The 14,769-nt window shown below is 35.4% G+C and overlaps 1 protein-coding gene across 6 annotated transcripts in view; it reads right to left on the reverse strand.

Annotated features, from left to right (window-relative positions):
• Positions 1–14,769, reverse strand: part of TAX1BP1 (Tax1 binding protein 1) — a 52,504-nt gene that overhangs the window by 8,687 nt on the left and 29,048 nt on the right. For 5 of the 6 annotated variants that reach the window (XM_071735617.1, XM_071735615.1, XM_071735618.1 and 2 more), the window contains 11 exons: positions 13,854–14,002; positions 13,628–13,718; positions 12,195–12,380; positions 10,581–10,808; positions 8,729–8,875; positions 7,441–7,534; positions 6,337–6,455; positions 4,864–4,989; positions 3,469–3,540; positions 1,952–2,126; positions 1,457–1,606 (listed from right to left, as the gene is read on the reverse strand). In XM_071735617.1, the coding sequence (XP_071591718.1) occupies positions 1,457–1,606; positions 1,952–2,126; positions 3,469–3,540; positions 4,864–4,989; positions 6,337–6,455; positions 7,441–7,534; positions 8,729–8,875; positions 10,581–10,808; positions 12,195–12,380; positions 13,628–13,718; positions 13,854–14,002 (1,537 nt within the window). The remainder of the gene's footprint in view (positions 1–1,456; positions 1,607–1,951; positions 2,127–3,468; positions 3,541–4,863; positions 4,990–6,336; positions 6,456–7,440; positions 7,535–8,728; positions 8,876–10,580; positions 10,809–12,194; positions 12,381–13,627; positions 13,719–13,853; positions 14,003–14,769) is intronic. The other variant, XM_071735619.1, reaches the window with a different exon arrangement.

Raw genomic sequence — 14,769 nt, forward strand, 5'->3', positions numbered from 1 at the left:
GTCTGAATTTGGAAGGATCAAGTGACTGATTCTCATTTGAAAGTAGAAAAATAAAGATATAAATTGTTTGATTTATAGGCACCTTCTCTCAAGCTGAACTTTATTTAAGCCTGTTATATTCCATCTCATTACAAAAATCCAAGCTGTGTCAGCAAATGAGCACAAGACTCCAGCACTGTTTCCCTCGGGTTTGCAAGAGGGCAAAGCAAATAGATCAGAAAGAACACCCTGCTAATTAAACTGAGGCAGATGACTAAAGAAGAGAAGAGCTTGTCATGTGTAATACCTACGTCAAGAACAATCAGATTAAATATGCAAAATGTGAAGTAAAGGTGGGCAACAGCATTAAGCTCACATTTGAGATCTCAAACAGGCTGCAAAAGTTCTGACAGTTTCTCTAATTATTCACAGTAATGGACATCGGGGGCAAAAGGTAGGAGGGAGAAATACATTTTTCTCCATTATAGGTGCTGAGCACCAGGGCTAAAATCATGCCTGTCTGAACACTGATCAGTTTCTGCAAAGGTTAATAGCAATTAAATGTGGCAAACTAGACCAAATGAGAAACAGGTCATGATACCACTGTACTTGCAAAGAGCACAATACTTTGCAGAAAGGTATTTCTTGTTTAATATTTTTGAAGGTGCAAGAGTACTTAGCATAAGAAAGAGTAATAATCCTGTTCCTACTGAAACCAAGGTATATAAAGTCCAGTTTATATCAGCAGTCTGTTTAATAAGGGCATTTTTTATACTCAAATGTGCAAGTTAACTGTATTGAAAAGCTAACCAGTTTCCTCTTAAAATGTAAAACCCTAAAAATAAACCAACGAGAGTCACTGAGGACACCTACCATTTAATCAGCTTTAGATAATAGCCCCATTACCACTTCCAAATATAAGTAACAAAAACCAACAATCAACATGGATATGAGTAAATGCAGACTTTCAGAAAACTAAAGATTAATGTATTAGAATGAAGTATCTAATATGATCCACATTTTCGTTCAACATGTACCTAAAAACATTGGTATCAGAATCCTTTAAATTTGTTTTTTTTCTGTTACAGTTATCCAAGATACAAGTTATAAAATGCATAAGATGTGGCCACATTTTGAGCACTCATTCTACCACTCCGGAGAGAGAAAAATCAGAATGAGTTGAGATTACTTGGCCTTTTCTGTTTTAATATTTCATACGATTAAGAAGCTACTCTCAAATGACTCTACCAAAATGAGCTGTCAGTAACTGCAGACTGGGGGAACAAGCATATCATCATCAATTGATGTGCAGAGCTTCCTCTTCAAAAATTCATCTAAAACATTGCTCAGGGAAAAGAAAAATAAATTCTGATTTATGTAACAATAAGTCAGGCTTCTCGGATACTGAAAACCTACATGCAGCTCTTGATTAATCATTAATAATATATCAAGAAAAAAAAATTTTAAAAGTAACTTGCATTGCTATCCTCAGGATCTTCTAAACCATCCGGCCGACTAAGGTTGCGTGAAGGCTGACTACACACCACATCATCTTCTAGCTCCCAAAAGGAAGTTCTAACAGGTGGTCTCTGGATCTCATCAGGATTAAAAGCACCATCTGCTCCATCTAAAGAAAAATTAATTAGAGCACTTTTGTTGAGTAGTGTTTGTATTTCGAGACTACAGATGTGCTACCTTACGTTTAAAAATCAAGATGTAAGAATATTTTCAGTTTAGGTAATATAAAACAACAGCAACTACCTTTTCAAAAGATCTTTCTTTATAACTTTGTTTACCTTATTGATTCTCACCAGTGCCAAATAAAGGCACTTCATTAAATTTTCATTAACCAATGAAGGCTCTGTACACCGGTATAAAGACTGTTGATACTTAAGGTACACTAAACGAGCCACTACTTTTTAAACATTGAGAGGGAAATTATGTTGGACAGGGGTGGGCAGAATTTCTTTACCTCTTCTTTCCTGAATTGCATAAGGGTTTCCATACTGCAACACTGGTAGTCTGCTTGGCACTGCAGGAACTGGTCCATTTTCCTCTGAATATGGGTTGCGGAAATGTAACGCTTGCTGTGAAACCTGTCCTTCCATCACCCTTCCAGCCTGGTTTCCTGGGGTCCTGCTAGGTGCCTAAATACAGTTTCAAATGTAATTATGTGTGGAGTCCTAGCAAAGTTTAAAAATTTTATTAAACATTTATAATTTAAAGAATAAAACGTATCTGCTAATCTTCCCACTGTATTTTTTCATCTTACTCTAGTGCCAAGTATACCATACATAATAAAATTAATCAAAGAAGAAAATACAATGAAAATAATTTTCATGAACTTGTCTCTCTTGTTTTGTCACTTCATTCAAATTACACAGAGAACTGCCACATTTTTGAAGAAATGTCTGCATTATATGCCCTGCTTTAAATTTTTATTTAAATATTTAACAAGTATTTGTTTAAATATTTGTATCAGAGAGGCAATCAATTCTTTCAGAAAAGCTCAAAAAGATCTCTTAAAAAAGTAATATACTTAAAATTCTAGTTTCTTGCATATAATGCCTGAAGCTAGTAATTATTAAGGTGTTTTTATAAAACTCTAAGCCAATTCATATGTTCGAAGACAGTAATAAAAGTGATTTCAGGGTGGTCAGTGCATCAACTGTAACTGACCCAAAGAAATGTCTTTTACATCCTTCCATTTACTAGAATGGGTTAAAGGAAAGAGAGCATGTATGCCAAGAATATCCAAAGGAATATGGCTTTCACAACTCAGCACCAAGCAAAAAGCTCCAAGAGAGAAAAATGAAAATAATAGTTAAGAAATAGCACCTGTTAAGACAGACATGCTTTGCAATAATTTCATTCTTTCTTCTGGGTTCTCTGGGTTCATCTTTGGTATTTGATAATGTAATGTTAACAAAAGCCCCAAAGATGGGAGTGTGCGTTTTCCCCTGAAGACTTTGAATTTAAACTTAAAACCAAGACTTTGGGCTTTGCTAATCTGGACAAGGAGCAATTTAAATATGTCAGAAGTAAAATGTCTTAGTTGCTAAAAGGAACAACCTTACTTTTCCCAAAGAAGGCAAACTTTGGCTGAAACACCATAAAAATGACAGTACAAAATCAAGTAGCAAAAACTATTCTGAAAACAAAACACCACTCAAATGAAAAGAAAAAATAACCTCCATTTTACATTTACAAAGAAAATACCATTTCTGCCGAACTAAGGAAGTGAAATATCCTCCTGTAGGTATGATATAAACCCATGCTAGTGTTATTTTAGATTCATAAACTAAATTGCATCTATGATTGAAATGGTTAGGGTTAAAAGTTTTAGAGAGCACGTAATTTTTACACAATAAAAAGCAAGAAAGAGTACCAGTGACGTTAAGAATTTCCTTTTTAAAATTCCTCAAAATTCCTGAAAGCAAAATCCCTCAAGTGTTAATTTACAAAATTTAACAGGACTCCTGACAATACCTTCTCAGTGGTAAAGAGTTCAAACTGTGATGCCAATTCCTTTATCCGTCTCTCTTTTTCCGCCAGCTGAACCTATATGCAAAGAAGTTCAGGGTTCCTGTATTAGTGAACAGAAACAATTTCCCAACATGCTTTATTGTAACAACAAAGCTCAGTGATTTTGTCTTTCAGATGGAAATTATTTTGTCTACTGCAGTTAGGTGCAAAATCTAGTACTGCTACAAATCAAAACCAGCAATTCTCCCTAAGTTTATCTGCTGGATAACAGGACTGGATGTCAGTTTTCAGAGAACAGTTGTGGAATGATAAAATACCAGGTTGAAGACCAGTAGTGTCAGTAATTCTAATGGCAGGAGGGACACCACTGCCCAGAAACAGCTGCAGGTTTGCAAGCCTCACCTCATTTCTCAGGAATGTTGGCAAGCATTTCAGTGATTTATTTCATTCACTTCTCTACAGCTCTTATGTCCCACCACAGAACCAAGAAAGCCAAAACCTCCTCTTACCTCAAAGACACTGAAGTTGTTTCACAAACATCTACCTCGTGTCTCTGCTGGGTGCTCTGGGAGGACACATGACAAAATGCCAGGCTTCCTCCTTGCTTCAGATAAATAACCTTTCCCTGCAAATAATCTCTCTCTACAAAGGGCTTTTTTATTCCAGTTCTGGTTCCTCTGGGGACTGCCTCCCCACTTGATTTTCTAACATACAAGCTGAATGCTCTGCACAGTTAGGTATCCAGTTCTGAAGTTCCCTCTTGTCATTCAGTTCACTGGGCCTACCAACTGGGAAGAAAAGCTCTTTTCAACCCCTACCTGGCACCCTCCTGAATGATAACAAGTCTTGAATTGCAGTCAAAATGCTTTCAACTTACAAACCCATTATTTATTACTCCTGCTGTTCATAAGTTAAAAACAAATTTAATTTACACTAAAATATGCACAGCAACTAATCACTGCTAATCAATAAAATTAAGTAAATTGGAAACAGTTATACATTTTATAAAATTGAAATCTGAGCTTTGAAAAGTGTAAAAAAGGGCCAGCAATGCCTATACAGAATGCTGAAATGAGCTGTAGAGTATTTCAGTATTTTATAAAGAAAAAGTGCTGCAATTTCTCATCCTGTAATGAGAATATACCACTTGGTATATACCTAGCCACTTGGGAATATACCTAGCAGATCAGCCTTATTTTAAAGGAAGCATTACAAAACTGTTGTTTCTACAAGTGCAAAAAAGAATTTCTATTTACACATAGTAAATATGTACAGAAGTACATTCAGTGGGGTTTTTTCCCCATCCTTAAAACTTTTCATGGCATGAACCACTAGAAATGAACAATTATAACAAGAACAGGATACTGCTCATTACCATAAATAAACTCTGTAAGTTACCTTATACTGATCCTCCATTGCTGCTAGCTGTAACTTCATACCCTCATTGATTTTCACTTGTTCTTTCCACTTCAGCTCCAGTTTAGCCAGTTCATCAGCATAAGCACTGCATTTCATCTTCTCATCCTGTAGTAGTTTATACCATGGCATGAAATATTTACAATTTTAAGAGATCTGCCCTCCCTCCCACCCACAAGAATGAGACTGTGTAACTCCAAAGTCTTAGATCAAAACCATTTACAAACAGCTTCCCCAGGAAACCAAGCCTGGCTCAAGACTTCGATGAGGACAGGACCACTGAACACTGTGTAAATGATGTTCAACACATACTGTTTCTTTCTTGAGCTTTCAACAAGCTGGTATTCCTCTTTTGCTTCCAAGTTTCTTTGTATTCTAATACTAGGCTGTGATCATGATTATCCTTTCAAGTGTCTAACTTCCATACAAAGCCTCTTCCCATGCAACTTTTACAACTAAATATCTTTCATCCAGAAGGTCAAAGGCAAAGTTTTCCTCAAGCACCACTATTTAAGAAGTAACCAGCAGCAGCTAATAGAGGCAGCATAGAGAGCTCAGCAAACAAAGTTCTATGACAGTTGTTACATTTGAGAGAGGACATTAAAATAGAATAATCTCAACATGATGAACACAAGAAACAAGATGATAAGCTGAGTTCATAGCAGTCTGTGAATGTATTCTGATGAGTTGACAATGTTGAAGAAAAATTCCAGGTTTTTAATTCTGATTTCAATTCTGTTCTGACTTCATAATGTTGATTGACGCTATTCTTTTTAATTCTCAAGGAAGAAGCAAACAAGTGAACAGAGACTACACCCAGGAAGCATTTCTTAAACAATTCTACAAAATCATCAAGCATACATTCCAACTTTTTAAATAAATGTCAAGGCAGGACTGACAGGTATTAATATTTGAAGGGCTTTACTAGTTGGCTACAGAGCACCTGCTGCCAGGTTTGGTCCATAGAATGACATAACTGCCTTTGTGTATGACTGAGCCCAAGTCAGTAGGAAACACCCATCAAAACACTGTAAAAGCCCAGGACAGTCAGATTTGGAGGAGTTAAACCTGAACAGCATATTAGATAAACACTGCTATACTTGTTGCAGATATAGGCTGGCTTACTGCAACACACAGTATTTGGTAAATGCAGTAACAGGTAAAAGATAAGAAAAAAAAAATTTATCCATAACTTTAAGTACAGAAGTAGTAGTAGTGTTGTTTGTTTTTCTGTATCTGGGTTTCCCTGAGAGATCCTTGTCTGGACTTTCTAACACCACAGGTAATCAAGAGCTGACTTAATAAATAGGTGTCTTCTAATGTGAAGATTTCTACCATATTTACAGTGTATCACACAAGCAAGCAAGGCAACTCAGCTGAGTAGGCTTTGTGCCTTTAAGACTTAGCACCTATAGCTACTTTCTGTTTAGCTTTCCAAAGAAGCTAATTACTTACTGCCAACATTTGCTTGCATTTCTTATACTTCTCTGTTTTCTCAGCAATTTCTTTATTCATTTCACGTACTTGCTCCTTTACCATGAATTCCGAAACTATGTCTGATGAAATGGGGCTAACTGTGAACATGGAAGAAAAAAGCAAGAATATTGATTTTATTTTTTTGTTTCATAGATAAAGTCTGTGTAACAGGTAAATACACACATACATACTACAAAGTCAACATAAAAAAAAAAAAAGACATCTCTCCCCTTAACTGCCAAAACAGTAAATATTAGAATATATGTTATGATATCATGCTAGAAATTTTATTCTTCCATAGATGCATTAAGTGTCTCAGCAATCTACTTCATCTACTTCATATATAACTGAGCTGCTGGGATTTTGTTTTAGGAAACATTTGTTTTTACTTAAGAAAGAAGGAAACTGACTGAAATGACAACCTATAGTCTCTACAGACAGAAAGAACATAAATCAAAGTAACACAAATTAAATTAGCCAGCACTTACTTAATTTATCAATTTAAATTTATGTTTAGTATATGACTGTTTTAGAAGATTAAAATTTTCATTAACTATTAAGTTCTTACAAAACTAACCTACTTAAATGTTTTCTAATAAACCAATACTGCCTATAAATAATGAGAAAAGTCTACAGACTTGACCTTGCCATCTCATAATTAGAACTTCTCAGTGGATTTGATTTTACAGTAAAATGCTACAGTCGACAGCCATTATAACAACAGGACTGTAAAATTACCACACTATTGTACACAACCATCAAATTTGGGGAGGATTTTTTTTAATGAATTATTAGCTAGGCAAAACCAACTCTGTGTTAACTATAAAGCAGAAATTCAAGAGTTCAGTCCTACTGACAAAAAATACCAACTGAACTGTTTTGAAAAGATACATGAAGTTATTTATGAAGGTTACCACTTGAAAAAAGACATGAGACTTTTTTGAATTAATTTTTACATTTCTCATAATTACTTTAAGATACAACAAGCCCACCTATTTTATACTATAAATTTCAGTATGGACTACCTCACATAGACAACACTTTCAAGCTGATACAAAGAGACAAAATTTAAGCTGTTGATACCTGGAGATGCAGGTAATTTTTTGTCTGTAACAACCGCAGTAGCTGTCGCAGTGTTAGACGCATCTGTCAGTTTCTGTTGATGCCCTGCAATTTTCTTTGTGAAAATAAATTTTGGTTTGGTACTTAATTAAATGAAAGCCAAAGCACAAAGTAACATATATCTTGCACTATCATCCCTTCCAAAACCAATCTAGAGAGAACTGCTGATTAAAATAGGAGGTAATAAAAAATGCACAAACAGATTCAATTCTACTAACATTGAAACTGCCTCAGACTATGACTTCTATAATCTTACATTATAAAGCCCTTTTTCCCCAGAAACTATAATTTCTATATTCTCTAGAATATGCTATTTTTCTCAATAGTTACAGTTAAATTCATCAACTTAAAACTACTATTCCATTAGAAAACTGAGTCTGTATTACTAATGAGTGCTGGACTTCTGATGCCAAAGTACCAAAATCTGGTGTTTGCTATCAGATACACAACATAGCCAAAGATGTGGAAGATGCTTAAGGAAAAACCACAGGTGTTCTGATTGACACCTCATTCACCATTGACCTTCTGGATGAGAAGACAACTTTTACGTTATCTGTGCATCAAAGCTGGGTAACGACACCAGTTCTGTGGATAGCAGAAATGCTTAAGCCTGTTTTTCTTAAAAATTCACATTTTGTTGCTTAGACCTGTTTTTCTCATTTGAGCTCCTCTCCAACTCATTCACCAATTTTCACAAAGTCCAGAAGAACTCTGCTCTAAAATCAGTTTGAAAGTTGCTAACAGGTTCTGTTACTAGGTGGCATAAGGCTCACATCAGCAGTGCAAATTTATGGAACAAAGCTTACAAGAGTAGTAAGAATACAAAATACATTATGGAACACAACTATGTACTCTGTTGCGGAAACTCTTCAATTCACTTCAAAATCCTCCCCCAAGTTCTCCCATTTCCTTCACTTTTAAGCTTGGGGTTATTTTGGTGGTGGTGAACAGAGGATTTTTCCTAGCAGCTTCGGTTTCAAAACTCTTCCTTGAACACTGTTATCCTTACAGGGTCCTGCAAACCCTGTCAGCTTTCTACACACACCAGTTAACTATAAATCCTAAGTTTGGTTTCAATAATTATCTAAAAGAATCACAAAAGCATTCTAGCTTTATGAATGAAAATGGTAAACTAAAGAGCCATTGCTTACTGCTTGTTTTAATCCTTTTTTAAAGCAGTTTTTTCCAGAAGGAAGTTAAATGTTTGCTGAAAGGCTACAAGAAGTGCAATTTCTCCTATTTTACTTACTGACTGTTCTGTAAACTTGTTTACTTGTTTTTGAAGCTTTTGACATTCTTTGAATTTTTCCTTGTAATGGTCAGCAGCCATTTGCAGACGAAGCTTCAGATCTTCAACTTCTCTGCGTAGTTCCTGCTCTACCGCGTTTGAAGTTTCCTTTAACAAAAATGAGAAACTGTTCTCCCTTTTGTTCAGATAAAAAGCCTTTTCTCAAATGAAGAAAGCCTCACGTGAATACAGAAGGTGTTCCTACTTCTTGGGGGAAGGGAAGGAAGGGAATAGAGGAGTAGGGTATAGACAGAGACAGCATCTGCTTTGAATGAAGTTCAGCACAGGACACACATCAAAGGAGTAAATAGGCACTGGTATAATAGCAGGAGCAGGTAAGGAAGACACTTATTCTATGGGCTAATTAACATATAGGAAAATTCTGCATGTATATCCAAAGCCTGAACATCTTCCAGAAAGTGTTCTAGCTATGCTACAGACAAGCAGAAGCTATTACAAATTCCTCTAACTCAACATTAAACCATGGTATACAGTGCTATCTTCCCCTCCTGTTTTGCCCCTAAAAATTACTCTCAAGGGAAAACAATTCTGCATAAAAGAAGTTTCACACTGTTCTCCAGCAACTGAGGAAAAACTGCAGTGCTTCAGACTTTGTCTTGACAGTTTAATTAGTTGTGACTATTATGATTCCTCCTTTATTTATAGTAAAACTATTGACTCATGATGTAAAAAAAAAAAAAAACATCTCTGATGCTCAGAGAGGTGATAGAAGCCCCATCCATGGAAACATTCAAGGCTGGGTTGGAGAGACTTCTGAACAAATTTCTAGATGAAGATGTCCCTGCTCACTGCAGGGGAGATGGATTAGATGGCTTTTTGAGTCCCCTTCCAACCTGAAACATTCTATGATTCTGTGATGATTAAGTATAGCCACATGGCCAAAATGGACAGACCACAATTGTTTTCATCACCCAGTGTTTCTACTAGAAAGAGGTTAAGCTGAGCTGTAATGCTGATACACGAGCTAAGCAAACTACATTTGCCAGCTGGATATAAGTCATAATCAGATAATTTCTGGTAATTTGAGTTATTCAGATGATACACTATTTCTTTCAGGATGTATTTCAAAGACGTTGTATATAATTGAAATTCTTAGGAAAAAAATGACATTCTTTAATATTGTAAATAAAATAGTTCTTCTGAGGGTTGTACTTCATATTTACTGCACTATTTTACTGTTCAGATAAACATATTTTTTTCAAACTGCTATATCATTATATTAATCCCAGTAGTGAATTAATCCAATACAGCTGAAGTCACAAACATACAGAACAGAGCTCACTTAAATCAGAATGATGAATTATCCACGATTATCCAAGATAGTCAAGACAGTCTTCCATTACATTAATATTTTTATACCCACAAATACTAAAGTAAATTAACTTTGACCACAAGTATTGGAAAGACTCAGAAGAATCAAGAAGGAATCCATCAATGAGCAAAGAACACTATAAAAAATAAATTCTACCAATTTTCTTATCCGAATGAATGTTACTGGGTATCACAGAAAAGACTTAAAGGGAGAGGATTCAATTTCATATAGATAAATATTCTATTATTCTGTGGATGTAACCTGGGAATGGAGGGAAGTTGCAGTATCAGAATCCACCTCTTACTAATCTCCCTTATCAGCTAACACGCACTTGATCTAAGTTGGTACCTTGAGTGCCGAGAGAGATTTTGATAATAATTTGCACTAATCATCCAGAAACACATCTTATTCCCCAGTTTCAGCAGAGCTAGCTCTGATAGGTTTTGTAAATACAGATAAAGGTCAGTTCTGACAATTTACCTGTTCGTTTTTCAATGCAGTGGTTTTTTTAAGTTCAGCTAAAGCATCAGCAAGCTGCTTTTTCAATTTTTCATTTTCCAGACGTGCGTTGTGAAGATCTGACATGGTTTTATCTCGCACATTCACTGCATCGCTCAGCTCTTTCGACATGAGGACAGCTTCTTGTTTGCTGGCCTGAATCTGATCTTCAGCTTTCCGAAGCTGCTCTTTTAGAACGCTTGCATCCTCCTGAGAAAGAGAAGAGAGGGAAGAGAAGTCATTGTTCTTTAATCCAAAACTTAAAGAAACGTTGGCATAGGGACTAGAAACATCTGAAAGAAAAATCAAGGTCTTCCGGTGTCTCCAGCAAAATCACTAAAGCAAGAAGTTAGTAAACCAATACCATTCTCCCCATTTGCTGACCATGGTATACAAAAATATTGCACTGTGACATAAAGGCCAATGTAATTATTATTTTAAGTAGACACAATTTTTTTATATTTTCAGTTTTAGTTTTCAAAATAAGCCAAAAAATGTCTTTCTATTCCTGAACATCTTTGTTCTAATCACCATAGAGCACAGAAGAGTTAGATGATGCAGATGCTTTCATCTTGTGTAGCCTGTCAGTGTTCTTGCAGAAAAAGCAATAGAGATCTCAGAGGAATAGAAATTGTGTTAAAGTAGCATGTACGTAAAATTTCAGTGGAAAAGTAGTGTTGTTCAGACTGGAAGTAGCAGGAGGATGAACATAACAGTCTGTATGGCTTTAAGATACAGCTTATCCTGTTTTAGTCTTTTGACTGCTCTATTGTTTTATTTTAGAATAAAACTCCCAATCAATTCCACCATTATCCATCAAACTATAGATCCCAGGACAGAGCAGTTTCGGTGCACAGAAACTGCATTCCTTCTGGATGAAGTGAAACAGGAAGATGTACACCAGGAACAAACATCTAATCAGTATTCTATCCATGGTACCACACTAGGAGTAGTCTGAAAGTAAATCCTCCTGGACCACAGTACCAGGTCTTCAACAAGTTCATTCTTGTACTGTACCATGCTACTTGATAACCACAACACTACCACACTGTGTAGCAAAAATCACCTCTTCCTTAAGAAATACTGCTGGCACTCTTAATGCTGAGTTCTCAGTAAATTTACTCCATTTATGCAGTATCTTCCACTTACCTAAAATTTTACATCATTACTCCCTGACAGTACATTCACCTAACAAGTCCTTCATCACATCTTTCAAACTCTACTTTTTCCTCCATCACTCTCTGCAATTTCAACATACTGTTCTTAATTTTTATTTCATTCTCCTTCCCTTTTCATGAAAGGGAAGTTTCATGACAGTTAAAAACAACTCAGAGGAGCACACCACTTTTACTGGGGCACCTTTACTGAATTCACAAATTAATTTTCACACACAGTTCACCATCTCAACAAGCTCCTTATTTACAAAACTGAGATCAAATTCACCCTTTTGCTCATCCTCTGCATCTACTAGCAACACAATAATCCTCTTGCTTCTCAGACTAGCGATATCTTGAACTTTTTCCTTTCTCACATCAAACACATACAACCTTGGATATATTTCTTTTAAACCAGGCCAATTATATTAGTAATGCTTACCTTGTTTGATGAGGAGAGCAAAAAAGCTTTCTTCATGTTTTCTTTTTCAGCTATAAGTAGCTGCAATCTGCCAACCTCCTCTTTATAATACGATATCATGTTTTCTTTGTTTGCATCCAAATTCTTAAATGTCTGGATTTCTTTGACTAGCTTGGTGTTTTCTATTTCTGTATTCTTCAAGTGTATCTGTAATGATGCTAAAAAATGTCAAACTCTTCCTCCACGTTATGAAAGCTATTGTTCACTCCTCCATTTAAGTGTTCACTAAATTCTAACTTATCGCCAAGACAGATTAGACCAGGTAAAGAGAAAAAGTAAACATTTGATAATTTCATTGCCCTTCAGTACAGATTTTCTGGATGGAATTATTTCATCTCAAGCATGTAACCAAAAGCTTAACTCTACAATAAGAAGCTAAGGTGACAATTTCTGTCTACACCAAATTAAGCTATTCAGAATTCATTCCACCCTTCACAGATGCTGACCAATGAAAGACAAGCAAAAAGAAAATTATTTGAAGAAAACTGAAGAGAAATTGAACTTCTAGTAGTATCTACTTGCAGTCATCTAGGCAAACAGGACTCCATCACCAATACCGGTTTCCCAAAACAACAATCTACATGAACAACACTCAAAACATATTTTAAGATATCAAATTCACCATATTATGCCTAATAAGAGGTAACTCTTGCACTCAGGTGCTGCCCACTCAAAGACTAGATTTGTGTTGCTGCGTTACAAATGGATTCCATGCTTGTGAAAGATGTTTTGAGATTTTATGACTTCTGCTGTGTATTTAATACTCTCTGCCACAAAGACATTTCCTATGAATAAAAATAATCTTTCAAATACACTTAGTTCATACAACTGAAGGATTTAATTATTCTAGCACATGAATTCTAGCACACTTTTTTTGACTTTTTTTGGATGGGGCACTATATTTTAAATATGGGTATCTCTATACCAGTAAAAAAAATAAGCCATGCTAGTAAAACCTAATGCAATTTAGATGCTACTAAAGCTTCTCAGAGTTATGCACAAGATTAAAAAATAGGGATTAAAAAACATAGTCTGGAGAGAGAATATAGAAGAGTAAAAAGTAATTTACTTATTAAATGGCTGATGCACTGTATTACTAAAGAACTTCCTCACTAGTGTCTATTAATTTTTGTCAGTATTCCAATATTTTAACAAATTGGTGATCCATTCTCCTTCTTAGAGATCTTTTTATATTATGGGATGAATTCAGATGCAATTTTCCTCATTCATTATGAGAACCTCTATAACCATCTTAAAAATCTGTTCACAGAAGCTATCCATTTCTTCTTTTTGTCCTTAACCAACACAGTTTATCAGACTGCTCCATAAAACATTATCACCTTTATTCCAAACCACTTCATTTTGGTGTATACAGGTACAAGGGATAAAATTACCTTATAGAGGTCTTTTTCATCCTTTTCTGTCTTTAATACACATTCAAGTTGCTCCTTCTCAAGCATCACTTTCTTCAGTTTGTCCTTCAGGCTAAAACATTGACAAATTAAAAGTAAAGAAATATTAATACAGAAAAACAATGCACTCATTAAAAATTTTAGTGTAAAACAAAATTCCTATGGAAAGAAACAATAAAATTAGGTAGGTAACAAAATTACTAAATACCTGTCTAGCTCAGTTTCTTTTGCAATGGCTTTTTGAGTAACAGTCATAATATCTTCTTCAAGCTGGAGAACTTTTGAAGCAGACTCATCATTCCTCTTCTTCAAATCATCAATTTCAGTTTTAAGAGCTTCTGATGCTTGAATATTACTCTTTTAAAAAAATGCAAATAGAGGTCATTTAAGAATGTGTATCTTCAGAACTACAACATGGTATTTGAATTAATGCTAAAATATGGTCAATGTGTTTCTTCTCTTCCTTAAGATGTTTAACAAGCCCATTTCAAGTACATCCATACATAGCAATTGAACATATAAAACCATACTAAACTTGCTATGTGCAGTTCATATATTAATAACGATTCAATATGGAGTTTGTTTTGGCACAAACACTCCATTACACAGAGTCTACCAAAGACTTAAGAGTAAAGGACAAACAAAGATATATTTATCTTTTGGCCACCTCCTTTCTGCAAACTAACCATCAACTGTTTAGCTTAAAAACAAAGAGTCTCTATTTTATTTGTACTCTTCCAAGTTAAAAGGAGGGCTTGCATTTGAACAGACACTTGGCCCCTGAAGCAAGTCAGAGTAAAAACAACTGCAGGCAGAAGAAAAAAAATTATTAGCTCCTGATGAAGAGTTGGTTACTACATTACATTCTCCCAGCTAGAACACATGGAAGGTCTCACAAAGCTCATGGACATTCATGAAACAATTGCAGGATTTATGTCTTCGAGATGTGGAAGCTGAGCCAGAGGGTGATGACAACACCCAAAACAGTTGTCTGAAAATTGACAGATGGGAAGCCACTTCCACATACCACATTCATTATCTAATTACAATTAGATATCCATACCATTCTATGGCAGTTGCCAGCTAAACATCATCTCCACCACAGCAAAATGGACATTAAAAGT

Source organism: Heliangelus exortis, chromosome 2 (assembly GCF_036169615.1).
Source record: "Heliangelus exortis chromosome 2, bHelExo1.hap1, whole genome shotgun sequence".
In the NCBI taxonomy this organism is placed as follows: Eukaryota; Metazoa; Chordata; class Aves; order Apodiformes; family Trochilidae; genus Heliangelus; species Heliangelus exortis.